The sequence below is a fragment of the Pangasianodon hypophthalmus genome, chromosome 7 (genome assembly GCF_027358585.1).
Source record: "Pangasianodon hypophthalmus isolate fPanHyp1 chromosome 7, fPanHyp1.pri, whole genome shotgun sequence".
Classification (NCBI taxonomy): Eukaryota; Metazoa; Chordata; class Actinopteri; order Siluriformes; family Pangasiidae; genus Pangasianodon; species Pangasianodon hypophthalmus.
The window spans coordinates 29,282,975-29,310,474 of NC_069716.1; the positions used below are offsets into that span (position 1 = coordinate 29,282,975).

At 41.6% G+C, this 27,500-nt stretch overlaps 1 protein-coding gene across 7 annotated transcripts in view; it reads right to left on the reverse strand.

Annotated features, from left to right (window-relative positions):
- The window catches only part of akap13 (A-kinase anchoring protein 13), a 118,999-nt gene that overhangs the window by 57,627 nt on the left and 33,872 nt on the right, over positions 1 to 27,500 (reverse strand). For all 7 annotated transcript variants that reach the window (XM_053235740.1, XM_053235739.1, XM_053235737.1 and 4 more), the window contains exons 4-8: positions 27,460 to 27,500; positions 21,173 to 21,356; positions 15,937 to 16,129; positions 11,022 to 14,469; positions 5,612 to 5,664 (exon numbers count right to left, since the gene is read on the reverse strand). The exon at positions 27,460 to 27,500 is cut by the window's right edge and continues 265 nt beyond it. In XM_053235740.1, the coding sequence (XP_053091715.1) occupies positions 5,612 to 5,664; positions 11,022 to 14,469; positions 15,937 to 16,129; positions 21,173 to 21,356; positions 27,460 to 27,500 (3,919 nt within the window). The remainder of the gene's footprint in view (positions 1 to 5,611; positions 5,665 to 11,021; positions 14,470 to 15,936; positions 16,130 to 21,172; positions 21,357 to 27,459) is intronic.

The window sequence follows — 27,500 nt, forward strand, 5'->3', positions numbered from 1 at the left end:
CTGATTAGGACACACCCTCAAGTGAACCAACATCATCTGAGACAAGTTTCCGTCCTGCTTTTCGTCTTTACACAGAACACACACAAGGATTCAAGATTCAAACTTTCCTCACCCTACACACACACACACACACACACACACACACACACACACACACACACACACACACTCCCCGTACCCTGATCAGGAGCACATCATCCGTACGTTCCCCCCTCGTCCACAGTGTGTATCGGCGCCGGTGTCGCTCGTACATCTCCGCAGAGATGGAGTAAAAACGTGGAGATGAAAAAGAAGAATGTGCCGGAGGATTCCACCATGAACGCAAGTGTGTGTGTGAGAGTGTGTGCAAAACATCTGCGCTGGGAATCAGACCTCCCTCTCACTCTCTCTCTCTCTCTCTCTTTTTCTCGTTCACACACTTCTTTCCTCCCCCTCCTTCACTCCTCTTTCTCCCTGCTCCAGCACACACACACACACACACACACACACACACACACACACACACACCCTTCTTGGCTCGCCTTGCTCTGTCTCGACTCTTTTTCTCTTTTCATATTCAGTTCTCTCGTTCCTCCTCTCATTTCTCCATCCATCTGTTTCACATTTTCTTCATTTTTTTCCCTCATAAACGTTCACTCTGAGCACACAACTGTTCTGATCTCTCCACGGCTGCATCAGGACGTCAAATCAGGACAGCGAAATTTAAGTTTAAAAAATTTAAATCGCAAAATATAATCAGTTTTCCTCACTGTCATAAAAGACATTATTTTTCTGTTTATTATTCTTAGTTTATTTTTAGTTTTAGCTTTGATGTTGATATATTCATGAGTGTTTTGCTTCACAGTGTGTTCTTGAACTTAGCAGCTCAGTTCAACGGTTCCCGCCCACAATACCACTGTAACCAATCAGAGCGCAGTTCCCGCCCACAATACCACTGTAACCAATCAGAGCGCAGTTCCCGCCCACAATGCCACTGTAACCAATCAGAGCGCAGTTCCCGCCCACTTTGCCACCATAACCAATCAGAGCACAGTTCCTGCCCACAATGCCACTGTAACCAATCAGAGAGCAGTTCCCGCCCACAATGCCACTGTAACCAATCAGAGCGCAGTTCCCGCCCACAATGCCACTGTAACCAATCAGAGCGCAGTTCCCGCCCACTTTGCCACCATAACCAATCAGAGCACAGTTCCTGCCCACAATACCACTGTAACCAATCAGAGCGCAGTTCCCGCCCACAATACCACTGTAACCAATCAGCGCGCTGTTCCCGCCCACAATGCCACTGTAACCAATCAGAGCACAGTTCCCGCCCACAATGCCACTGTAACCAATCAGAGCACAGTTCCCGCCCACAATACCACTGTAACCAATCAGATTGCAGTTCCCGCCCACACCACCACTGTAACCAATCAGCGCGCTGTTCCCGCCCACAAATGCCACTGTAACCAATCAGCGCGCTGTTCCCACCCACAATGCCACTGTAACCAATCAGAGCACAGTTCCCAACCACAATGCCACCGTAACCAATCAGAGCGCACTTCCCACCCACAATGCCACCATAACCAATCAGAGCGCAGTCCCCGCCCACAATGCCACCATAACCAATCAGAGCGCAGTCCCCGCCCACAATGCCACTGTAACCAATCAGAGCGCAGTTCCCGCCCACAATGCCACTGTAACCTATAATAACACAGTTCCCGCCCACAATGCCACCATAACCAATCAGATCACAGTTCCCGCCCACAATGCCACCATAACCAATCAGATCACAGTTCCCGCCCACAATGCCACTGTAACCAATCAGCTCACAGTTACCACCCACAATATCACTGTAAACAATCAGACAAGAGTTTCCGCCCACAATACCACCATAACCAATCAGCACGCTGTTCCTGCCCACAGTGCCACCTAACCAATCAGCCCAGAGTTCCCACCCATAATGCCACTCTAACGAATCAGAGCGTAGGTCCCGCCCACCATGCCACTGTAACCAATCAATTCAATTTCAATTCAATTGTATTTGTATAGCGCTTTTAACAATGGACATTGTCACAAAGCAGCTTTATAGAAATAAATAAATTCAGGATATAAATTTTAAATGTATAAATTTATCCCTAATGAGCGAGTCAGAGGTGACGGTGGTGAGGAAAAACTCCCTGAGACGATATGAGGAAGAAACCACAGTACAAATCCCTGTACATGATCAGAGCGCAGTTCCCGCCCACAATGCCACTGTAACCAATCAGAGCGCAGTTCCCGCCCACAATGCCACTGTAACCAATCAGAGCGCAGTTCCCGCCCACAATGCCACTGTAACCAATCAGAGCACAGTTCCCACTCACAATGCCACCGTAACCAATCAGAGCGCAGTTCCCACCCACAATGCCACCGTAACCAATCAGAGCGCAGTTCCCACTCGCAATGCCACCGCAACCAATCAGAGCGCAGTTCCCACCCACAATGCCACCGCAACCAATCAGAGCGCAGTTCCCACTCGCAATGCCACCATAACCAATCAGAGCGCAGTTCCCACTCACAATGCCACCGCAACCAATCAGAGCACAGTTCCCGCCCACAATGCCACTGTAACCAATCAGAGCGCAGTTTCCACCCACAATGCCATCATAACCAATCAGAGCGCACTTCCCACCCACAATGCCACCGTAACCAATCAGAGCACAGTCCCCGCCCACAATGCCACTGTAACCAATCAGAGCGCACTTCCCACTCACAATGCCACTGTAACCAATCAGACCACAGTTCCCACCCACAATGCCACTGTAACCAATCAGAGCACAGTTCCCACGGACAATGCCACTGTAACCAATCAGACCACAGTTCCCGCCCACAATGCCACTGTAACCAATCAGAGTGCAGTTCCCACCCACAATGCCACTGTAACCAATCAGAGCGCAGTTCCCACCCACAATGCCACCGTAACCAATCAGAGCGCAGTCCCCGCCCACAATGCCACTGTAACCAACTACAGAAGGTTAATTAAAAATCACGCCTCCATTCCCGGACAGTTTTACTATTTTTCATTTTGCTGTTTGGACTTTAATCAGTTTATACTGCATTTAATAAAAGATTTTTAAAAAGCCCATAAACAATTAATCCTGCATTTATTGTTTCTTGTTTATATGTTAGTTTTTGCCTTCTGCCAAACAAAGGACAAATGAATTCTGTCACTGCGCCGCTGTGCGTCTCGGTGACTCTAGAGGGCGCCAGTGTCATTCTCTCAGCTCCTGCAGCAAGTCCCACTCAGTTCTGCTGCTTCCTGTATCCTTCTCTCATCAATAAACAGACATTTTATTAAGTGAGTCACACTAACAAAGATTAAATAAAATAAAACCTATTTCAAACCTAAACTACTTTAATTAAAGCTGCACTATTTAAACATGGCTTTAAAAATCAGCGTTTAAAATCTTACATTCTGATTAAAACCAGGTCTGGGTCTCATTCTGATCGTATTGGATTCTTCGATGTAAACAACAATAAAGCATACATTTTGTTCTTTTCCTTTAAATAATTAATTAATTGATTGATAATAGCAAAAACATTCCTTTGAGAAAGTATTTTGTTTCCCATAAACTCAGAGGCGAGGTTAAAATTAATGGCACATGAAATAAAAAAATAAATAAATGAATTTTAAAAACACTGGGTGCAGCAGCTTCTAAGACTTCAGTTATAACTAATTATAACACGTATAGCAACTTGTCTATCAGAGCGTCTTTAAAATAAAAATATCTACAGAGCAAACTATAGTATAAAATATCTTTTTTTATTATTATAACTTATTATAATTATAAATCCAGCCTCTGTGACTCAGTTCTGCAGAGAAAAGTCCAGCAGACGGGACACTTGGCCTCGGCCTCGTTATCTTGAGAGCCTCTTTAGATAAAACGCCCAGAATGTCATTTCTCACGAATGCCGATGATGTAAAAGCGACGGATCTTAACGGCGTGACGGTCTGAGCGCCTGAGGAACGATAAGCTCTGAACAGAAACAAAAACTTCAGCTACGCAGTGTGATAAGAAACCGACTGTATGTAGCAGATGAGTGAGAGCGTTATCTTTACAGCAGAGCGCATCACAGTAACAAAAGGACTGGCATTGTTTTATTAGTTCGACAAAATACCGAATTAAAAGTGTGATAAAACCTCCTACAACCCTCACATACACACACACACACACACACACACACACACACACACTACGATTTCTAATCTCGATTTAGCGTCATGTGGCTTTGTTAAGTTGCGCTCGAGTAACTGTCAGAGCTCGATATTAAAAATAAATAAATAAAATGTAAAATAGCAGCATGTGCTGGATCAAGTGCTACTCTATACGCTGCCGAATAATAAGCGTGGAAGCCATTTTGTTAAATTAATGTGATAATTACAGCTAGCACTATTCAGGCAGTAATACATACATTGGTGATATACGAGACTAAATTAGATTTATTTCAACACTCGCCATCTTCTCATTCATCTATCATGATATTAGTGTTTTTATTTTTCAGTTTTAATTACTTTTATATTACATCATATTACATTTGACAGTCCGTATTTTCTATCCTTGATTTTTTTTTTCCAAGTTTAAAGGTGTGCGTGTTCAGAAACTAGCGAAACACTCCGTCTCAGATGCTTCTCTTCGAATCTGAGATGAACTACACACAGCTGATTTTAATAATCTGATTGCGGAGGTCAGAAAATCCACTCCAGCAGCTGCGTAACTCGACTCTGAATACCAGCAACTTTCCCAGCGTAAATACTAACGTATCTTTTGGACTTAAGTCGCCGACTCTGAATGCGGCCCCTGTTTCCATTCTCCTTACACCTTCCATCTCAGATAAAAGGGGAACTTTTCTGTGTTTCTGTTTCCACTCAGGGCTTTCACGCTAAATCTGAAAGGTCGTGTAGAAACGAGAGGATGGAAACACACCGAGCAGCGAGTCAGAGACAGAGACAGTGGAAACTCGGACGTTTGAGAAAAGCAGGAGGAAAAGACTGGAAACAATACGACAGCTCACAGGGAAATGACACACTATGAAGTGCTTAGTGGTCGTGACCTTCTTCCTGTTGGCTAATCAGCTACTTCCTGTTTCAGGTCCAGACCTTTCCCTGTGTCCCTGCGTCTCCACTTTTCAAAGGACAGTTTCTTCCCTCTTTTTGCAGCCTACCTCAACAGTCTGCCTCCTAAAAATCTTTATTTTGGTCAAAATTTTAAAAAGCATGTCACATGTTGAATGTAAAAATGCTACGTTCTCACACTCCTAGTGGAGCGTTCCCATATAAGTTTGACTCCAGGCAAGGTCAAAGGTCAGGAGTTCAGGTCTGAACCTACGTCACACGTCTGTAAATCTCCTCAAAGGTCGTGGAGAAAGAAAAAGAGGAGTGTAGCCAGTCTTCATTTCTTTCTGACACACACACACACACACACACACTCACTCATTCTCACTTACTTCTAGCAAATTAGACACAAATATGATAAAAGGTAAACACGCCATGAGATGTAAATGCAGACAGACAGGTTACACAGGTGACTCCTTTCCCCTGAGAGAGAGAGAGAGAGAGAGAGAGAGAGAATGAAACTGAACACACACTCACCTCACTGCACTGATCCTTGTGTGTTAACTCGCTCTCAGAACAACCATCGTCACCTACGAGCAATCACAAGAACACAAAATTTGCTCAAATTCTTTTATAAAATAACAAAAAAATGAATCTCTATTTAAAAAATTATATGTAAATCAAATGCAAATCATTTCTAACGTACAACTCGGCCTTAAAAACGTTAGGCCACGCCCCCTACCTGAGCCTGGTCCTGGAGTGACGATTTTTTATTATCTGATCAGCTTGTTTTTATCTTATCTTCTTCTATCCATTTATAGATAACAGCGAGTCATAAAGCAGGAGCACAAAGGCGTGCGAGTGTGTGGCGCGAGTGTGTGGCGCGAGTGTGTGGCGCAGATTTAGAGCGTAACGCTTCCATTACCTGTTCGCTACATTAACCTCGTAATGAAAGAGGGAAAGTGGAACACGGACATTTCTGCTGCTATTATCAATAAATAATCTGAAAAATAAATATACATGTTAATAAGGACGTGCTTGGATTCATTAAAAATAAAAAATTCTTGTGATACTAAATACATTTTATGAATATCCTGTTATCTGTGTGTGTGTTAACTGTGTGTGTGTTAACTGTGTGTGTACACACCACTTAGTAGTCTAATAATAGCAATATAATAGTCTAATAGTCTAATAATAATAATAATAATAATAATAATAATAGTTTAATAGTTATGGTTTGTTTTAAATGACACATTAAACTGATATTGTGCTGAATAAAAATAAATCAGTGCTACATTTTAATATTGTTTGCAGTTTCATACAGATGCTTTAAAACTAATTTCAAACCATTTTTCTCTGATGTAATTTGACAGATGACAGTTTTCAGGCTGTAATGGAAAAAAAAAAAAAAAACACCACACACACACACAATTCTAAATTAGATTATGATTCCACATAAACTGTGTTTATTTTTTAGCTTTTCAGCAGCTACATTTTAAAACGCTTCATAAATATTTAACCAGATTGAAATAAGGATATATTCAGCTGGGACTGAAGTTTTACTCAGTTTTTCTTTCTCCCTTTTTTGCATGGATTAACTTACTTTTTTATTATTCTCTGTCCTCTTTCTTTTGTTGTGAGTGTTTTATTCCTCTTACACCACAGCAACCTGCCAAGAACTACAACTATTTCATTTATTAAGATTTAACAACACGCGTAGTTATGTTTAATGTTCTGCAAACCGAGTTAGTTCCTGCTGTCGCTTACGTTATAGCAGCTATAAACAGTCGTTCGCTCACCAGCCTCTTTATTCTCTCTCTCCAAGTTAATAAGAGAAAAAAAATAATCGTAGCTTGTTACGCATGTTACTGAGAAACCACAAAGAAGCGTAAACTCGTCTGTCCTGAAGACGTCGGAAAACTTGAAGTTACAGCTTTACCTCTGACTGTTACAAAGCGCTGACACTGGAGACTCCTTCCATTAATGTTACATAAACACATTTTTCCTTACAGAATATCAATGATTGTTTTTTAATCCGTTTATTATTATCAGCAGAGCGTCTGCCGTACACGTCCCTGTGAATGAGCCGTTGCTATGGAAACGATGACGTATTAATAAAAACAGGTGTGTTAATATAAACCTGTGATTTGCAGCTGCACTACTGTCAGAGCTGCAGTTATGGAAAACTAATCAACAGGTTTGGATGTGTGTACGTGCAGAAGTTAAGCGCCTCTGGGAAAATACTCGACATTCACTTTCCTCACGTTTCCTCACTCTGACGTTAAACTCACGTCTGCGTACTGGGTTAGATTTACTGCCGAGTTCTGCACTCTGATTGGTCAGAAGGTGTTGATTAGTTTTCTAGAACAGCAGCTCTGACAGTAGCGCAGGTTTATATTAATGCACTCGTTCTGATACTTTATCGTTTCTATAGCAACAGCTCATTCACAGGAACGTCATAAAATGTATGATGTTTGTTAATAAATAAAAAATTGTCATTGAAGAAGAGGAATAAAACTCTCAGGGACGTGCTGTTAGAGGAAAATAATTAACGACCCTTCATTTTACTCTCTCTCTCACACACACACACACACACACACACACACACACACACACACACACACACACACACACAGAGTTTATTCCTTATTAACAGAACATCACTGTGCGATGCGAACACGGTTTCGTTTTTATCCTTTATGTGAACACTACAGTGATGAAAGGCGATAGATTTCCTCTTTTTCCACGCGCTGGTTCCTCTTCAGTTCAGTTTCAGGAAGTTTCTCGCTCAGTACAGCGATATTCTGCAGAGTTCATTCATCGAAGCAAGGCAGTGCTTTCTGTGTAATCCATTAACTTTATATCAACAATAAATGCTCGTTCAATCACAGAGAAATCGCGACAAACCCACGCCTAAACACACACACACACACACACACACACACACCTGAACAAAACGAGCCAACAATATACACGTATTGATTTCTGTGCAGAAAGATCTTTCTTCGCTTACACATCACGTACGCTGTTACTCGTCAATATCAGACGAGTATTATTAAATTATTACTCCTGAGCAAACCTAATCTATTTAAAACTTTTTTTAATTCATATCTGACATTTTATTATTATTATTATTATTATTGTTGTTGTTGTTGTTGTTAGCAGCAGCAAACAAATGATTTATTTCGTGTTAAATAAATCACACTTGGCTGAAATAATTGCAAAATGGAGAATGAAGAGAAACTTTACTGTAATACTTTTATTAGTACTTATTTTTAAAGATTTTTTTCCCTTGATGTAACAGATTAAAGCAGTCAGTTAAAAATAAAAAATTAAGAGAACTAGAAATGCAAAGAATAATAATAATAATAATAATAATAATAATAATAATAATAATAATTAAATGTCAAATATGAATTAAAAAAGTTTTAAATAGATTCATTTTGTTCAGGAGTAATAACTTTGCTAATGATATTTCGCTATTATTATTATTATTATTATTATTATTATTATTATTATTTTGCAATTATTTCAGCCAAGTGTGATTTATTTAACACAAAATAAATCATTTGTTTGCTGCATAAATTCTATTCAATAACTCATGAAAATGTGTACGTATGGAGAGTAAAAGCTTTTCAGCTGAAACAGTTCTTTAAAAAAAAAAAAAAACTAAAGAATAATTCAAAGCGCAAATAAAAATAAATAAAAAAAAAACTAGATGAAAAACTTCAAAACCACTTGAAAGAAAAAAACAATTAAAATTCAATGAATCCCCACAAGTACAGGTTTGGATGTTAATTTTATTTATTTATTGACTTGTTTGTTTGTTTGTTTGTTTGAAATTAATCTCTCTCTCTCAGGCCAGGGGCTATTTTTTTTTTTTTTTTTTTTTTTTTTTTTTAAGTGAAATCGCTGACTAGAGCACCTTTAACGCTGATGTGATAAAAGCAGCTCAGACAATAAAACCACACTGTAACCATGACGACGCTGTCACCAGTCTGAGCTAGTATCTAGCCTAGTTTGCTCTGTAGATTAGATTCGTAGATTAGATTTGAAGACCGCCGTGTGACTCTAGTGAGGAGGAGGCCGTTTGTCTTCGCTGTAGCTCTGAAGGCAGAAAATTCAGAGAATTTGAGCTGACTGTGCGAGTGATTTAAAGTGAGCGTGAAGGTCCCATACACACACACACACACACACACACACACACACACACACTGATTCTTATTTACAGCAACGTTGCTACATTGCCGTAAATCTCCTCATATTCGCTCACTCACATGACTCCCAAGACTCAAGTTTTTCACCAGAACTCTGTCCTCCATGTTTGTTTTTCTCGCTTCCCTCTAACTCGCCTCCTGATTGGTCAAAAATATATTTTTACGGTTTGCGAGGACCGACTGACACGAGACAGCGAGCTGTATCTGACCCTCACACCTTAAGTTATTAACTATATTGTTGAATTTATGTTGATTTCTTACAAGGACCGGGAGAAACGATGATATAATATCGATATCGTGATAAATTATGTCAGAATACAGATATCATTTTAATAAATTTTATTATTAGTTTTAAAATAATGACAAACTGACTGGAAGCATCTGATGTTAAAATGTTTTTTCTCCATTTTGAAAGTGAACTTTTTTTTTTTCTTTTAATATATTGAATTTTTTCTCTCTTTCTCAGAGTTAAATTATTTAAAAATAAAACGACAAATATTTTTTTAAATAGAAAAAAATGCTAATTAATTTATTATATTTCGGACATCATTACAACATTATGATGCGTATCATGTATCGGAAAAATATCTTTGAGTATCATATGAGAGGATATTTTGGTTATATGGCCCCGCCCCATTCCTACTCTAATTCCTGCTCTAATTATATAAAATGGAAACATGACTAAAATGACTGGAACTTAACAACCTCCCATAATGCAGCTTTGTGTTTGTTAAAACTGGTGTAAAATGTCACATCCTCCTCAGCAAGTTCGGTTTAACAAACACTAAAACACTCAACACCACAAACTCTAAAACTCTAAAACAGTAAAATGTCTACCAGCATGCATTTATAATTTACTTACTTTAATTCTATTTAAGCTAAACTATTTGTGGCTGTATTTTATTGCATTTTAATTAGTTTTATTTACTTGTTATTATTTTTCCCCTTAAATTATAACTATCCATATCAGCTCTGTGGAACTGTATCATATAATTAATGTTACATTAAAGTAAATAAATGATAGATATAAAGATGAATATGTGGGACTGTTCTATTAGAATAAGAACAAGAATAATAATAATAATAATAATAATAATAATAATAATAATAATAATAAACCCTAAAATGTCACTTAGACTCAGTGACTATGAACTGCTCTTATTTGACAATGTTATCAGACTTAAAGTAGAAGTTTACGGCAATTTCTACTCATTTTAGTTTGGTAAAAGTTTATCTACGATCTACATCACTGCGATTAAAAATAAAATAAAACATTTCCACCGCATGACTAACGGAAACAGCCCCGTGCTGGGCGCCGACCTTTTACCAGAGTGATGAAATCAGAGACGTCTGAACACGCTGCGCTGAAAATAGAAATAAATAAAGAATAAACAAACGCTATTCTTCGCGGCTGCTTCTGAACGTGCGTGATAACAGCTTTCCGTCCGCGGAACGTCCACGCTCACGCTCCACACCAGTCGAATCAAACAAAGAGCTTTGTTTTAAACGACACGCACCGGCGCTTTTCATGAGCTATTCTGAGACACGATGGCATTGAGGGGAAGGTGAATGGAGGTAAAAGAAACATGATGGAGACGTCCAAACGTGGGCTGAAGAATGACATCATTATATAACCTCAGTCACATGGGAGACACAAACAAGAGAAGTACAAAACAACACAATAAAATGTCTACCTTCTTATATGGAACTAATATTCAATCTCTTCTCACCTGCTACTTGTTCCTCCTTCGGTTCCTCTCCACATTCCTGCTCCGTCTGACTTTTCTCCTCATCCAGAGTTCCAACTTCACAAACTCCAACATTGTCCAAAGGTGACAAATCCTGGATCAAACCACTTTCCACTTCCACAGGGGAGCTGGCATCTATATCTACGCCGGTACCGCTATCCAGATCCATAACGGAGCTCAGATCCATTGACTGGTCGGACATCCTGAGTGAGCCAGAGGTGGAAACGTTCTCCAAAGCCAAACCTGAATCGTTACCGGAAACGGGAGTGTCCAGAATTGCAGTCTCTCTCTGCACTGGAGCTTCAGGAAGACAGGTATCCACCTGAGAGCTCATGACCCCAGGTGAAGGTTCCAGAGATTTCTCGAGGTTTTCCTCACAGGTTGTCTCCTCAAGCTGAGTGTGATAAGCTGTTTCTCTAATGCTGTCCTCAAAGGCTGTGAGCTCAGGTTGCTGGTCAAGCGATGTTTCTCCAATCGTCACCTCATGATGTGGGCCTCGAATGCTCTTCTCTGAGATCGTGACCTCAACTTTGGGGTCTTGAGATGCTGCATTTTTGCTCTTCTCACAGGCTGTGGCCTCCGGTTCTTGGTCTAGAATATTTTCCTCAAAGCTGTTAACCTCAGAACAGGGTCCAAGAGACATTATTCCAATTGGTTCTTCAAAAGTCATGGTAAGATCATGATTGGGGCCAAGAAATGTTCCTCTAAGGCTCTCCTCAGAAGTCATGACCTCAAGTTGTTGGTGTACAACATTCTCCTCAGAGCTGTTAACCTCAGGAAGCGGGCTAAAAGACGTTTCTCTGACTGTCATTTCAGACGGCATGATACGCTCATGATGGAAGTCAAGAGTTCCTCTAATGCTCTCTTCAAAGGTCGTGACCTCATATTTGGGGTCAAAAAGGTCATTTCTGCTCTTCTCAAGTTGTTGGACTTCGACGCTTTCTTCAGGGCTGTTAACCTCAAGAAGCGGACCAAGAGATGCTTCTCCAATTATCTCCACAGAAGATGTGAAATCATGATTGCAGCCCAGAGATGTTCCACTAATGCTCTCCTCTGAGATCACGACCTTAAGTTGTTCACCTTGAAAGCTCTCCTCAGAGATTTTAACCTCGGGAAGTGGGTCAAGAGATGTTCCTACAGTTGTCTCTTCAGAGGATGTGATGAGATCAGGACAGAGGTCAAGAGATGTTCCACTAATGCTCTCCTCAAAGGTCATGACCTCATGTTGTTCTAGCATGGTTTCCACAAAGTTGCTAACTTCCAGATGTGGGTCGAGAGATGTTTTTACAATTGTCTCTGTAGCGGTCGTAAGCTCAGGCTGTGTGTCTTCAGATGTTTGGTTGTTACCCTCCTCAAGGGTTACGACCTCAGAATGTGGGTCAGTGATGCTCTTGGAGAAAGAAGTGGACAGAGGTAATGTTTTACATGACAGTGAAGAAATTTCTGGGTTCTCACCAAGCTCTGTAGGCATCTTCATCCACTCCTCCTGAACATCCTTAGATTCTGGAGGTTGGTCATTTGGTGTTTCAGAACCTACAGCATATCCAATCATTGCTGTTTCTCTAAGGTTCTCCTGAGATACAGAATCATGTGGTGGTGCTGCAGTCATATTACTTACTATCTGTGATGTCTCTGATCTCTCACACTTCTCAATGAAATTTGGTTCTAACTTCATATCCTCCTCCTTGGTCTCCTGCATCTCTGTCTTCTCCGTCTCTGAAGGATGTGTATTGGAGGTTTCAGAATCGCCAGCAAGTGCACTTGTTGATATTCTCTTGATGGTCTCTGAGGTTGTGCCGTCAAGCTGAGGATCAAGGGGACTGCCCCTGATGGTTAGTTTGGAAAAAGAACCACAAAGTATTGTTAGAGGTGATGTTTTAGAGTTGTCACGCATCTCAAGCAGCTCTGTTTCCACCTTCTCACCCTCCTGCATGGTCTCTCCTGAACCTGCAGAATGGCCAAGTTCCGAAGAAGCTGCACATGTTGCTTCAATGGAATCGCTTGTTCTGATGAAACCATCTACTGAAAAAAACTCACAGGGTGACTCTGGAGGTGTTTGAAATGTTAGTGGATCCCGTTCAAGTTTTGATTCTAAACCACTTCCTGTTTCTTCAGGGTTGGAATCAGACACCATTAATCCTGGAGGAACTGTTGAAATTTGGTCCAAAAACAGGGCTGATCTTACTGGATCTAGGTTCTGGTCCATGATACCCATGATCTGAGCATCTGTGGCATCAGATTGTGGCTCACTATGTTCCTGAGACACTTCCTCACCTCCACAAGGGGACTTGGTAAGTATTTGAGAAATTTCTTCTGATATTTCTGGAGATATGATGGGTTGGACATCGCTTTTCGATTCTGGTGAGGAACTTTCCTCTGTCTCAGGATGTAATGTCTCGTCAACGCTGATTTTTCCACCACTTTCCTCAGTCGTGAGAGAAACATCAAGCTCTAATCTGTCAGGTTGTCCTGGGGCATCAGTGACATCATCACAAGGTGGTGGTTCTTTTATGGAATCTGAACTCGCCTGTTCTGAGCATTCGGACGCTGTTTCTGGCGGAGCGTCGATTTCATCGCCGGCGGCTGCATCAGGCGACTGTTTGACGACTGGAGACGGTTCGAGACGTACGTTGTGGACCGGCCCTGGAGCCATGTTGGGTCTGAAACTTAAAGAATCCAAATCTTCACTGATGTCTTGATCCCGTTTTGTGCAGCCAGTAGACTCGTATATCCGTTCGTTGCTGGTTCCTGTTTCCTGGATCTCCTTCCCTTTTTCCGAGGCATTAACATCCAAATTTAAGTAAAAACAGGAGCGTTTCTCGCTGTTCGTTTGTCCATCAAGTGGCTGTGTGCTGCCACTCGGCAAAGAGGTTTCCTGCCCGGAGTTACGCTCTCCTTCCCTTTCCTCTGGTAAGTCCCCTCTCGCCTTGTTCTTTTCTTCTTTCTCGGGGAGGAGTCCTTGGGTTTGACCCATCGTTCCCTCCTGCGTGTTGCCAGATTGGATTTTATTGTGCGTCTTTGTCTCGGATACAGTGTGGCCCCTCTGTGTATGAGGCGCCTCCCTGATTACTCTCGGCTCGCTATCTACTTCCTCCTGCTGCTGCTCTCCACAGGAAACGGTGCTGACAGCCACACGGTCCTCCCGCTTTCCCGCACACGCTCCCTCACCCTCTAATCCCAAAGTCCGCTTCCCAGAATCCGAGCTTCCACTGGACGCCGGCACGTCACTCCCCTCTGATTGGGCGCTGCCATTCATGCACTCAGCGTGCTCGCTGCTTTCCGTCTCAGCGTCGACTTCCTGATGTTCGTGCGCCGGTGGTTTTTGGAGGGAGGGGTCTTCAGAGGGAGTCACCGCAACCGTCTGCAGATCGCCAACGAAATCCCGGCTCAGGATCAGGGGAAAGGATTGTAGCTGCTTCCAAGATCCTCCCTGAAGAAACAGAGACGGAGAATTAGTGAGGTTAAAGGCAGAGAATTAAAAATAAAAAAAAATTTAGACTGAAAGAAAGATCTCAAAGGTGTTTTGTTGATGTGAAATGGAGAGACAAAACAAAAGGAAAGTGTAGAAAAAGGAAAGGAGAAACACCAAAATGAGATGAGGTGAAGAGAGTAAAATGTGGTATGATTCTTAAAGCAGGTCTGTGAAGCAAACCACCAAGAAATTATAAACAAGTTACACTGGAATCTAATGAATCTAATCTTAATGAAAATGAGCGGAAAATTCAGAAAATTAAAAAATACTCTGACTCTAATTCATAAAATAAAGCTAAAGTTTAAATAAAGTGAGTTTTTTTTAAATTGTTTGCTTTTGTAAATTAGTTTCTAATAAACAGGTCAGTGACTAAAAAGTTTGAGCGCACCATAAAATAAACCTGAAAAAAACAGTGAGAGATAATGTAGACATGAAAATAGTAAAAAAAAAAAAAAAAGTAAAAAAAAACTGGCGGTCATCATCTGATTGGTGGTTTCGATAACGAGGTCTCGTCTACAGAAAACTCTAAAGATGTTATTAATGTGTGAAAAAAAACCTACACCAATGCAACTCGCATATAATCTTAAAAGAAAAGAAAATAAAAAAGTAAAGCGTTGCTGATAGCCCCGCCTTCTAAGCGGCGTGAGATTCTGTACAGCTAGAGTTCACAGGCAAAAAAAGGAAAGAAAAGTAACAGAAAGAGAGAAAAAGAGTGAAATACAGAGGAAGAAATATTAAAGCTGATAGAACATTAACACACACAAAAAGGTAAACAGACCGTATCTACTTTTAGTCACTGAGAGAAACAAAAACACTGTGACAGAAAGAAAGAAAGAAAGAAAGAAAGAAAGAAATTGCATGAATTGAAAATGTAGAATGTTAACGTTGTAACTTGCATATAATAATATTTTTAAAAAAAACAAAAAAAAACAAAGCCGTTAACATTTGTCCTGTATTTGTGATTGAAAACATTGATGTTCTCAACCAATCAGCAACAAGCAATGCTGATAGCTCCGCCCTCTGAGTGATGATGTATTCTGTACAGCTGGAGATGTGGGAGTTCTGGGTGCCAAAACTTTTGCTACAGCCAGAAAGGAATGGAAAGTAATAGCAAGAGAGAGATGGAGAGAAATTGGGTAATGTAGAGAAAGAAATGTTAAACCTGACAAAGTGTTAACTAACACACACACACACACACACACACACACACACACACACACACACACACACACACACACACACAAAGGTAAATCGAGTGTATCTACTTTTAGTCACTCATATCCGCCTCCTACGGAGCTGAAACCTGCAGAAACACGGCGATGACTCACAGCTGACGCTCAGCTCTCCATCAGAAACTCCCACACGCCTCACACTCGTTTATCACCGCTTTATTTGATCGATTTTATGTTATTACGCGGTTATTACCTGGTTGTGGCAGTGAGAGTGGGCGTAGCGGCGGAGCTCCTCCACGTCTCTCCTCAGGTCCGGAGGTTCTCCGTCTGCCTCGTTCTCCACCGTCAGCGTGAAGGTGTTCAGCCTCGGGTGGTGCAGGAACGCTCGGCCTGCTGGGTAACAACGTCTGGGTGCTTTTGTTTCAAGGTGCGGTGATTTCTCAAGCCTAACACACACACACACACACACACACACACACACACACACACAAGACGCCCAGGTGATTCAGAGGCACCACACCTTCAACACCTCCACACAACCACACCTCTCTCTCTCTCTTTCTCTCTCTCTCTCTCTCTCTCTCTCTCTCTCATAACACACTCTCTGTCAGTCACAGCAGCTTCAAACACCACACCACACACACACACACACACACACACACACACACACACACACACACACACACACACAGAGCTGTGCACACCTGGAGAGAGCGAGAGAGTGTAAATCACAAGGTGACTACTCTTTCAGTTAGCGATGCTCCTGTGATCCTGAAGACAGGTGTGTGTGCGCGTGTGTGTGTGTGTGTGTGTGTGTGTGTGCGCGCATTATACACAGGCATGCATCACATGTATAAATGCTTCGTGTGTTTATAAGCAAGAAAACCGGTTTCACTGTACAATACATGGAAACAAACACTTCTGCTAAATGAGTGCAGTGCTCAGAGAAAGAAAGAAAGAGAGAAAGAAAGAAAGAAAGAAACAGAAAGAAAGAAGTAGCAGAAAAAGTATCAAAAATAAACAAAAATAAACAAACATATTCTCTTAAATTCTGCCATTTAAGGCCTCACTTTGATTACATTCATTTTATTTTACTTACTTTATGTATTATTTTAAATTTAAAAAAAATCTAGAAGTATTTCTAAAAAAAAATTATATAGAATTAAATTATTTAATTCATTCAACAATTATGTACTATTATTATTATTATTATTATTATTATTAAAAAAAAAAAACATATATCCTGCCATTTAAAGCTTCATGTTGATGACATTTATTTTTATTTTATTGTTATTTTCGGAAAGTCCGTCATCATCAGTAACCGTCGCTAAAATAAAATCAAACGCGGAAATATCTGAGGTAAAATTACGCTCTGCGGGAAGTAAGTCACATTCCTAAACCCCAGCAAATGTGGATCAACTTCCTGTTTTACACCTTTTTCAGGGAGAGCTAGCAGAGCTAGCTGTGGGCTAACTGCCAAATTAGCACTAACCGCTAAATGCTAATCTTTACACTTCACACTTTTGATCTTTACACAAACCTGTGTAAGAAAATGGCAAGTGTTAGCATCACTCAGAGTGAAGAAGACATTTTTAACCAACATCAAAATTATTCACAGCCATAGTAACTAAAACACACACACACACACACACACGTACGTAGGAAAGAAAACATGCTCTAGACAAGGACACTGACTCAGACACACCTACTAAAACAGACAGCAAAAAACACACAGTGTAACTGAACACACACACACACACACACACACACACACACACACACACACACAAATCCTTTTAACACGGTCAGGAAGACAGAACTGACACGCTAATGCAGGGACGTATTTTTAGCAACTGGTGCTGGTGAATAAAACACAATAGGCTGCATGTGTAAGCTCACACACACACACACACACACACACACACACACACACACACGCTTAGACAATAAACACACTTCCTGTCACAAGTGACCCACAAGATAAGGCTAATGGAAATGACCTAGCTAGACAACATTAGCTAGTAAAGGCCTTTGCTAGCAGGCTAGTCCTGTGTGTTTACAGTGTAAATATTTCTATGAGGTGAAAAGCACTCAGGACTCGTATTAATCAAATATCAGTTTAAGGTTTGATTAATAATGAAATAAAAATATTTTGTACATTATAGTATTATTAAACACAGAACAAACGAAACGAGTCTGTAAGCGATACTGAATCATTCACATAAATGACTCATTCAGAAAAACAGAATCATTCACCTAAATGACTCGTTTAGAAAGACTGATTCATTCACCTAAATGACTAGTTTAGAAAGACTGATTCATTCACCTAAATGACTAGTTTAGAAAGACTGAATCATTCCCGAGAACTGCGAGAGAGTGTACTATAAGAGTGTGCTGCAAGAGAGCACTATACGAGAGTGTACTGTGAGAGCATACTCTGACACTGTACTATAAGAGTGCAATGCAATGCAGAGTACTGCAAGTGGACTATACTACAGTGTACTATGTGAGAGTGTACTAGGTGAGAGCGTATTATACTAGAATGTACTATGAGTTTGCTCTGTATGAGAGTGTATTGTGAGAATGTACTATACACGAGAGAGTACTGAGAGAGTGTACTATACAAGAGTGTGTACTATAAGAGAGTACTGCGAGAGTACACTATACGAGAGTGTACTGCAAGAGAGCGTACTATACGAGAGAGTGCTATAAGCGAGTGTACTATATGAGAGAGTACTATACGCGAATGTACTGCAAAAGAGAGTACTATATGAGTGTACTGCAAAAGAGTGTACTATAGGAGAGTGTACTGCAAAAGAGAGTACTATACGCAAGTGTACTATACCAGAGAATACTATACGAGAGCGTACTATACGAGAGAGTACTATACGCAAGTGTACTATACATGAGAGTCATATACGAGAGAGCACTATACGACAGAGTACTATACGTGAGTGTACTATATGCAAGAGTACTATACGAGAGTGCACTTATACAAGAGAGCTCTATACGAGAGAGCACTATACGAGAGAGCACCATACGAGAGAGCACTATACGAGAGAGCACTATACGTGAGTGTACTATATGCAAGAGTACTATATGAGAGTGCACTATACGAGAGAGCACTATACGAGAGAGTACTATACGTGAGTGTACTATATGCAAGAGTACTATACGAGAGTGCACTTATACGAGAGAGCACTTATACGAGAGAGCACTATACGAGAGAGCACTATACGAGAGAGCACTATACGAGAGAGCACTTATACGAGAGAGCACTATACGTGAGTGTACTATATGCAAGAGTACTATACGAGAGTTCACTTATACAAGAGAGCTCTATACGAGAGAGCACTATACGAGAGAGTACTATACGAGAGAGTTATATACACGACAGAGCACTTATACGAGAGAGCACTATACGTGAGTGTACTATATGCAAGAGCACTATACGAGAGAGCACTATACGAGAGAGTACTATACGAGAGAGTTATATACACGACAGAGCACTATACGAGAGAGCACTATACGAGAGAGCACTATACGAGAGAGCACTATACGTGAGTGTACTATATGCAAGAGCACTATACGAGAGAGCACTATACGAGAGAGCACTATACGAGAGAGCACTTATACGAGAGAGCACTATACGAGAGAGCACTATACGAGAGAGCACTATACGAGAGAGCACTATACGAGAGAGCACTATACGAGAGAGCACTATACGTGAGTGTACTATATGCAAGAGTACTATACGAGAGAGCACTATACGAGAGAGCACTATACGAGAGAGCACTATACGAGAGAGCACTTATACGAGAGAGCACTATACGAGAGAGTTATATACGAGAGAGCACTTATACGAGAGAGCACTTATACGAGAGAGCACTATACGAGAGAGCACTATACGAGAGTGTACTATATGCAAGAGTACTATACGAGAGAGCACTATACGAGAGAGTTATATACGAGAGAGCACTATACGAGAGAGTTATATACGAGAGAGTTATATACGAGAGAGCACTATACGAGAGAGCACTATACGAGAGAGCACTATACGAGAGAGCACATATACGAGAGAGCACTATACGAGAGAGCACTATACGTGAGTGTACTATATGCAAGAGTACTATACGAGAGTGCACTTATACGAGAGAGCACTATACGAGAGAGCACTATACGAGAGAGCACTTATACGAGAGCGCACTATACGAGAGAGCACTATACGTGAGTGTACTATATGCAAGAGTACTATACGTGAGTGTACTATATGCAAGAGTACTATACGAGAGTGCACTTATACGAGAGAGCACTATACGAGAGAGCACTATACGAGAGAGCACTTATACGAGAGCGCACTATATGAGAGAGCACTATACGTGAGTGTACTATATGCAAGAGTACTATACGAGAGTTCACTTATACAAGAGAGCTCTATACGAGAGAGCACTATACGAGAGAGCACTATACGAGAGAGTACTATACGAGAGAGTTATATACACGACAGAGCACTTATACGAGAGAGCACTATACGAGAGAGCACTATATGCAAGAGCACTATACGAGAGAGCACTATACGAGAGAGCACTATACGAGAGAGCACTTATACGAGAGAGCACTATACGAGAGAGCACTATACGAGAGAGTTATATACGAGAGAGCACTATACGAGAGAGCACTATACGTGAGTGTACTATATGCAAGAGTACTATACGAGAGAGCACTATACGAGAGAGCACTATACGAGAGAGCACTATACGAGAGAGCACTTATACGAGAGAGCACTTATACGAGAGAGCACTATACGAGAGAGTTATATACGAGAGAGCACTTATACGAGAGAGCACTTATACGAGAGAGCACTATACGAGAGAGCACTATACGAGAGCGCACTTATACGAGAGAGCACTTATACGTGAGTGTACTATATGCAAGAGTACTATACGAGAGAGCACTATACGAGAGAGCACTATACGAGAGAGTTATATACGAGAGAGTTATATACGAGAGAGCAATATACGAGAGAGTACTATACGAGAGAGCACTATACGAGAGCGCACTTATACGTGAGTGTACTATATGCAAGAGTACTATACGAGAGAGCACTATACGAGAGTGCACTATACGAGAGAGCACATATACGAGAGAGCACTTATACGAGAGAGCACTATACGAGAGAGCACTATACGATAGTGTATTATATGAGTGTACTGCAAGAGAGAGTATAATACGGGAATGTGCTAAACGAGAGTACTACAAGCGAGAGGACTATAAGAGAGTGTGTATTATACAAGAGTGTACTATGAGTGTGTGTACTGCGAGAGCATACTGTGAGACTGTACTGTAAGAATGAGTACTGAGAGAGAGTGTGTAGTGTGAGTGTATGTACTATAAGCGAGTGTGTACTATAAGAGTGTGTGCAGTGTGCTAGTGTGGTGTGTGTGTGCTATAAGCGAGTGTGTACTATAAGTGTGAGTGTGTGCACTCACTCTGAGAGCAGGTGCTGTAGCTGTGTGTGTCCTTTGTTCTGCGCCACTCGGGCAGGTGTGTGTCCGTGTTTGTTGGCGAGCTGCAGGGCGTCTCGTCCTCCGGGTTGCTGCAGGAGGAACAGAGCGACTCTCCGGAGACCTCGGCGAGCCGCAAAGTGCAGCAACGTCTCATGAGGACTGAAATCTGACAAGAAAAAAACATAACACAATCTGATTCAAGTCGAATTTACTTGATAAAAAATAAATAAATCAGTTCTTCCAAGAAAGTCTCTCCAAGAAAGAAAAGCAGCAGATGGAAATACAGTCACACCTTTTTTTGCTCAAATATGCTAAACATTTTTGAAAAATAAAAAGTCTTGGCTGAGGACATCATGTGGAGAAACACACAATGTCTGCTTAAGGTGTAAAAATACTTTGTGGAGACCGAAATGTGTGAAAAAAACACAACAGTTGCTCACAAACACACAATCTGAGTCCATGGTTGTAACATTCTTCAGGTCCGAGAAACATTAAAAAAAAATGTAATAACTTGTTTAAAACATTGACATTCTTTCCAGAAAGTCAGGAACTTTTGAAACATTTCTCAGGAACTCAGGACTCCTTCCAAAATGTTTTCTGCTTCTACAGAAATGTGTTTTTTTTTTTTTCTTTTGAGGAGCTGAACAAGGTTTTCAGGCAGTCAAAAGATTTTCAGGAAACCAGGACCCTTTTCAGGAACCTTTGTAGAACCCCAGGAACTTTTTGTCAGGAACTTGTGAGGACCTTTGGGGTTTTTTTCATTACATCAAGAACTGAAGCTTCCCAGGAACATTTTTTTAAAACCTCAGAACCTTTTCAGGAACTCGGCTTTTTCAGGCAGTCGAGTCTTTCCAGGAACTTTTTTAGAAATCCAGGACCTTTGCCAGGAACTTTTTTAGAAACCCAAGAACTCTCACCCTTTTTTACAAACTGAGGAATCTATAAAATGTTCTTTAGGAAGACAGAATCCTATAAACTGTTATCAGGGCACCAGGAACCGTTTCCGAAACGTGGGAATATCACCTGAGGAACCAGGATCCAAAGAAGCCCTTTCAGAACCTCTGTGTTGGTACAAAAAAAGTTTTAAGGAACCTTGGAGAAGATAAACATTTTTAGAAACCCAGAACCTTTTTACCAGGAGTCTTTTTCAGGAAGCTAGAAAACTAGGAACCTTTTTAGGCTCTCAGAAACCATTTTACAGAAGTTAGAGAGACATTTTTAATGTTAAACCATCCTTTTATTATAGTAAAAAAAAAAGGGGGGGGGGGGGGCGGAGCTTTTTCCAAGATCCAAGGAACATTTTTTAAAAAATCTGGGAATCTTTTCAGGAACTTAGGAACTTCAGCTTCGCAGAAACTTCGAAAAAAGTTTTGTTACAACAGAAATGTTTTAAGAGGCTCATCAGTTTTTCAGGAAGTCAACATTTTTTTTTTTTTTTTTTAGAAACCCGGGACTCTTCAGGACCTTTTTAGAAACCCAGGAACCAGAGCCAATTTTAGATCCTGTGGCACAGTTCTAGTGGCCTTTTCAGTTCCCGTTCCAAAGTCTATATTTTTTCTGCAAGAGCACGCTGTACTAAACACGAAGGACTGGTTTAAACGCAAACGGTAACGAATGTCCAGTCCTTTAAATGTCCATTCTTAAAACCTGCATTTGTAAAAACAGAGGAAGTTATAGATTTATATGGTTCTAGTGACACATCAGTGACAGCAATGCTTAAAAAATGCTCAAAGCGTAAAAGAGCAAAAGAGAAAAATCAATAAAAGAACCAAGCTTTAGAGTTTATTGCTGTGCTGTTAGAGCAGGAACTCGTCCAGGAAATGTGAAGCTCTTGTTCAGGACAGATCCACAACCATCTTGTTCCTCAAAAAGTTCCAAAACCATGATGGAAACGCACACAGTACACTGTTGCTGATATTACACCAACATTCCTGCTACTTCCACAGGTTACTGTAATTACTGCTAGTTAGCATTAGTTAAGAGAGTATTAATTACGATTACTGCACCTCGTAGCGTAAACAGCCTCGGTGTGATTCATTCCCTTCGCCTGTATTCCACACGCAGTGAGAACAGCTGGTGGAAACCCACAAACACAGCAACACGTCTGATAACACAGGGACTCTGCACATTAAGCCCCTCCCACTGACCCTCTGAACATCACAGATCCACCAATTAGAGGGAAGAAAACAGTCATGGCTTTGAGCAGAGCCTCTTTAACCCTGGCGAGGGTCGCCGAAATAAATCATTTACACGTGACGAAAGAAAAATGTTTATTTTAGGACAAGTAAAAGGACACAGTGTGTTCTCAAACTGAATCTGAAAAATTCAGACTGCTGTTTTCTGCAGCAGTGAGACTTATTACTGAGAGACAGATGGACAGACAGACAGACAGAAAAATAAAAATGGGAATAAACAGACAAACAGAGCAGTAGGTGTAAATGGAGAAATAGACAGACAGACAGACTGACAGGCAAACAGAAAAAGACTGACAAAAATAGACAAATAGACGAAAAGAGACAGACACATGGGTAGAGAGACAGACAGGTGGAGAGACGGACAATTAGACAGACAGAGAGACATTTGGAAAGACAGCCAGACAGCGGAATAGATGAAAAAACAGAGCTGGACAGACAGACAGTTGGATTGACAATCAAACAGATAGATAGACGACCAGACACACAGCTGGATAGACGGCAAGACAGACAGTTAGATATATGACCAGACAGACAGCTGGATAAACGACCAGACAGACATCTGGACAGACAGACAGAAGGACAGATCGGTGGCCAAACAGACAAACAGCTGGATATACAGATGGATGGACAGACAGTTGGGCATAAATATTTAGACTAGCAGCAGTTGCACAGACAGACAGTCAGCTGGACAGACAGACAGACAGCTGGATGGACAGACAGACAGACAGTCAGCTGGATGGACAGACAGACAGATGGATAGACAGACAGACAGCTGGATAGACAGACAGACAGACAGCTGGATAGACAGACAGACAGACAGACAGACGGATAGACAGACAGACAGCTGGATAGACAGACAGACAGACAGACAGACAGCTGGATAGACAGACAGACAGACAGACAGCTGGATAGACAGACAGACAGACAGACAGACAGTCAGCTGGATGGACAGACAGACAGACAGCTGGATAGACAGACAGACAGACAGCTGGATAGACAGACAGACAGCTGGATGGACAGACAGACAGGCGGCTGGATAGACAGACAGACAGCTGGATAGACAGACAGAGACAGTAGGAGAGACACAAATAGTTATAAGGAACTTTAGGTAGACAGACGGACAGATGGACAGACAGCTAATCAGAGACACATGGACAGGTAGACAAAAAAGACTGAAATATACAGACAGACAGTTAGATGAATAGAATAAAAGAGACAGAATGGCAGAAAGACAGATATGTAGATAAATATGTAGACCAGCAGAACAGAAAAGCAGACAAACAGACGGGAAGTTAAACATATATACAGACAGAAACAGACAGAAACAGACAGACAGACAGAAACAAACAGACAGACAGAAACAAACAGACAGATCTGATCTTTTATTAACGCTGTAAAACTGCAGTGTTTAAATGAAGCACAGAAACACAAGGGCGACAGAGAGAAATAAAAAATAAACTGTCTATATAAAATAAATAAACAAATCTGAATTAAAAGAAAACACGTCTACGTTAATTACGCTGAGAAGAAGACACTAATGAATTTCCCTGAACACACACACACTCTCTGCGTGTAAGTAACAGAAACACTCTGTGTGTGTGTGTGTGTGTGTGTGTGTGTGTGTGTGATTAAAGTCTACACACAGTGTTTTATACAGAGTGTGTATCAGTTACTGCAGCAGAGACGAAACAGCGAAGAAAAACGATGACAAATTTCATCACATGATGCTCCGCTCACTGCCAGGAAGTTATCTAACGCTCTGGAGCGGATCACTGCAGCGTGCAGCTCACGGTAAAGCCAAAAACAACAGACACGTTACAGCTGGTACACAAACGGGAATAAAAACACACAACACTGAACACATCGCGCCAACATCAGCAACTTCCTGTTTCCTGTTCTATTATAATGAGCTCATTGCTTATGGACCAACAGTCTGAGAGCTCAGAAACACACAAGTCCACAAAATGTCCGTCACTCGTCCCAAATGTGTCGTTTTTCACGATAGTGCACTTCGTTCATTTACACACGTGTCGTTCTCGAGACACAACAGAATAAAACACGACTTCATTCCGCCATCTTGTGGCTAAAACCAGAGACCAACACGAGAACTTAATACACAACCATTTAATTAATAAATAAATAAAAACAATCATATAATTAACAAACTGATCCTCAGGAATATTTATATAAAGTCGTTTTTTTTTTTAGAATGAATGAGAATTCTCAGCATGGCTCGTTTTTACTTAATTAATTATTTATTTTTAAGCTTATTTATAGTTGTAGTTGTGCGTACCTGTGTGTGTGTAGGTGTGTGTTCCTATGGGTGTGTGTGTGTGACTGTGTGTGTGTGCGCATGTGTATGTGTTTGTTGCTGTGTGTGGTTGTGTGTACCTGGGGGGAGTGTGTGTGGTTGTGTGTACCTGCGGGGAGTGTGTGTGTGTGTGTGTAAAACTGTGTGTAGCTGTGCGTACCTGTTGGGAAGTGTGTGCGTACCTGTGTGGGGGTGTATGTGTAAAACAGTATAGTTGTGTGTACCTGTATGTATGTAGGTGTGTGTAGTTGTGCGTACCTGCTGGGAAGTGTGTGTAAAACTCTGTAGTTGTGTGTACCTGTGGGGAGTGCATGTGTAACTATGTGTAGGTGTGTGTACCTGTGTGGGTGCGTGTGTGTAGCTGTGTGGGTGCGTGTGTGTAGCTGTGTGTGTAACTGTTTGTAGTTGTGTGTACCTGTGGGGAGTGCATGTGTAACTATGTGTAGGTGTGTGTACCTGTGTGGGTGCGTGTGTGTAGCTGTGTGGGTGCGTGTGTGTAGCTGTGTGTGTAACTGTTTGTAGTTGTGTGTACCTGTGGGGAGTGTGTGTGTAACTGTGCGTAGTTGTGTGTAGTTGTGTTTACCTGTCGGGGAGTGTGTGTAACAGTGTGTAGGTGTGTGTACCTGTGTGGGTGTGTGTGTAGCTGTGTATAGTTGTGTGTACCTGTGTGTGTGTGGCTGTGTGTAGTTGTGCACCTGTGTGGCTGAGTGTGTGTAGCTGTGTGTAGTTGTGCATACCTGTCGGGGAGTGTGTGTAACAGTGTGTAGGTGTGTGTACCTGTGTGGGTGTGTGTGAAGCTGTGTGTACCTGTCGGGGAGTGTGTATAACAGTGTGTAGGTGTGTGTACCTGTGTGTGTGTGTGTAGCTGTGTATAGTTGTGTGTACCTGTGTGGGTGAGTGTGTAGCTGTGTGTAGTTGTGCGTACCTGTCGGAGAGTGTGTGTAAGTGTATAGTTGTGTGTACCTGCGTGTGTGTGTGTGTGTGAGAGTGTGGCTGTGTGTAGTTGTGTACCTGTGTGGGTGAGTGTGTAGATGTGTGTAGTTGTGCGTACCTGTCGGAGAGTGTGTGTAAGTGTATAGTTGTGTGTACGGCTGTGTGTAGTTGTGTACCTGTGTGGGTGAGTGTGTAGCTGTGTGTAGTTGTGCGTACCTGTCGGAGAGTGTGTGTAAGTGTATAGTTGTGTGTACCTGCGTGTGTGTGTGTGTGTGAGTGTGGATGTGTGTAGTTGTGTACCTGTGTGGGTGAGTGTGTGTAAGTGTATAGTTGTGTGTACGGCTGTGTGTAGTTGTGTACCTGTGTGGGTGAGTGTGTGTAGCTATGCGTAGTTGTGTGTACCTGTTGGGGAGTGTGTGTAACAGTGTGTAGTTGTGTGTACCTGTGTGCGTGTGTGTGTGTGTGTGTGTGTGTGTGTGTGGCTGTGTGTAGTTGTGCGTACCTGTCGGGGAGTGTGTGTAAGTGTATAGTTGTGTGTACGGCTGTGTGTAGTTGTGTACCTGTGTGGGTGAGTGTGTAGCTGTGTGTAGTTGTGCGTACCTGTCGGGGAGTGTGTGTAAGTGTATAGTTGTGTGTACGGCTGTGTGTAGTTGTGTACCTGTGTGGGTGAGTGTGTGTAGCTATGCGTAGTTGTGTGTACCTGTGTGTGTGGCTGTGTGCAGTTGTGCATACCTGTTGGGGAGTATGTGTAACAGTGTGTAGTTGTGTGTACCCGTGTGCGTGTGTGTGTGTGTGCGCGTGCGTGTGTGGCTGTGTGTAGTTGTGCGTACCTGTCGGGGAGTGTGTGTTGATGTCGGGGCCCAGTACACTC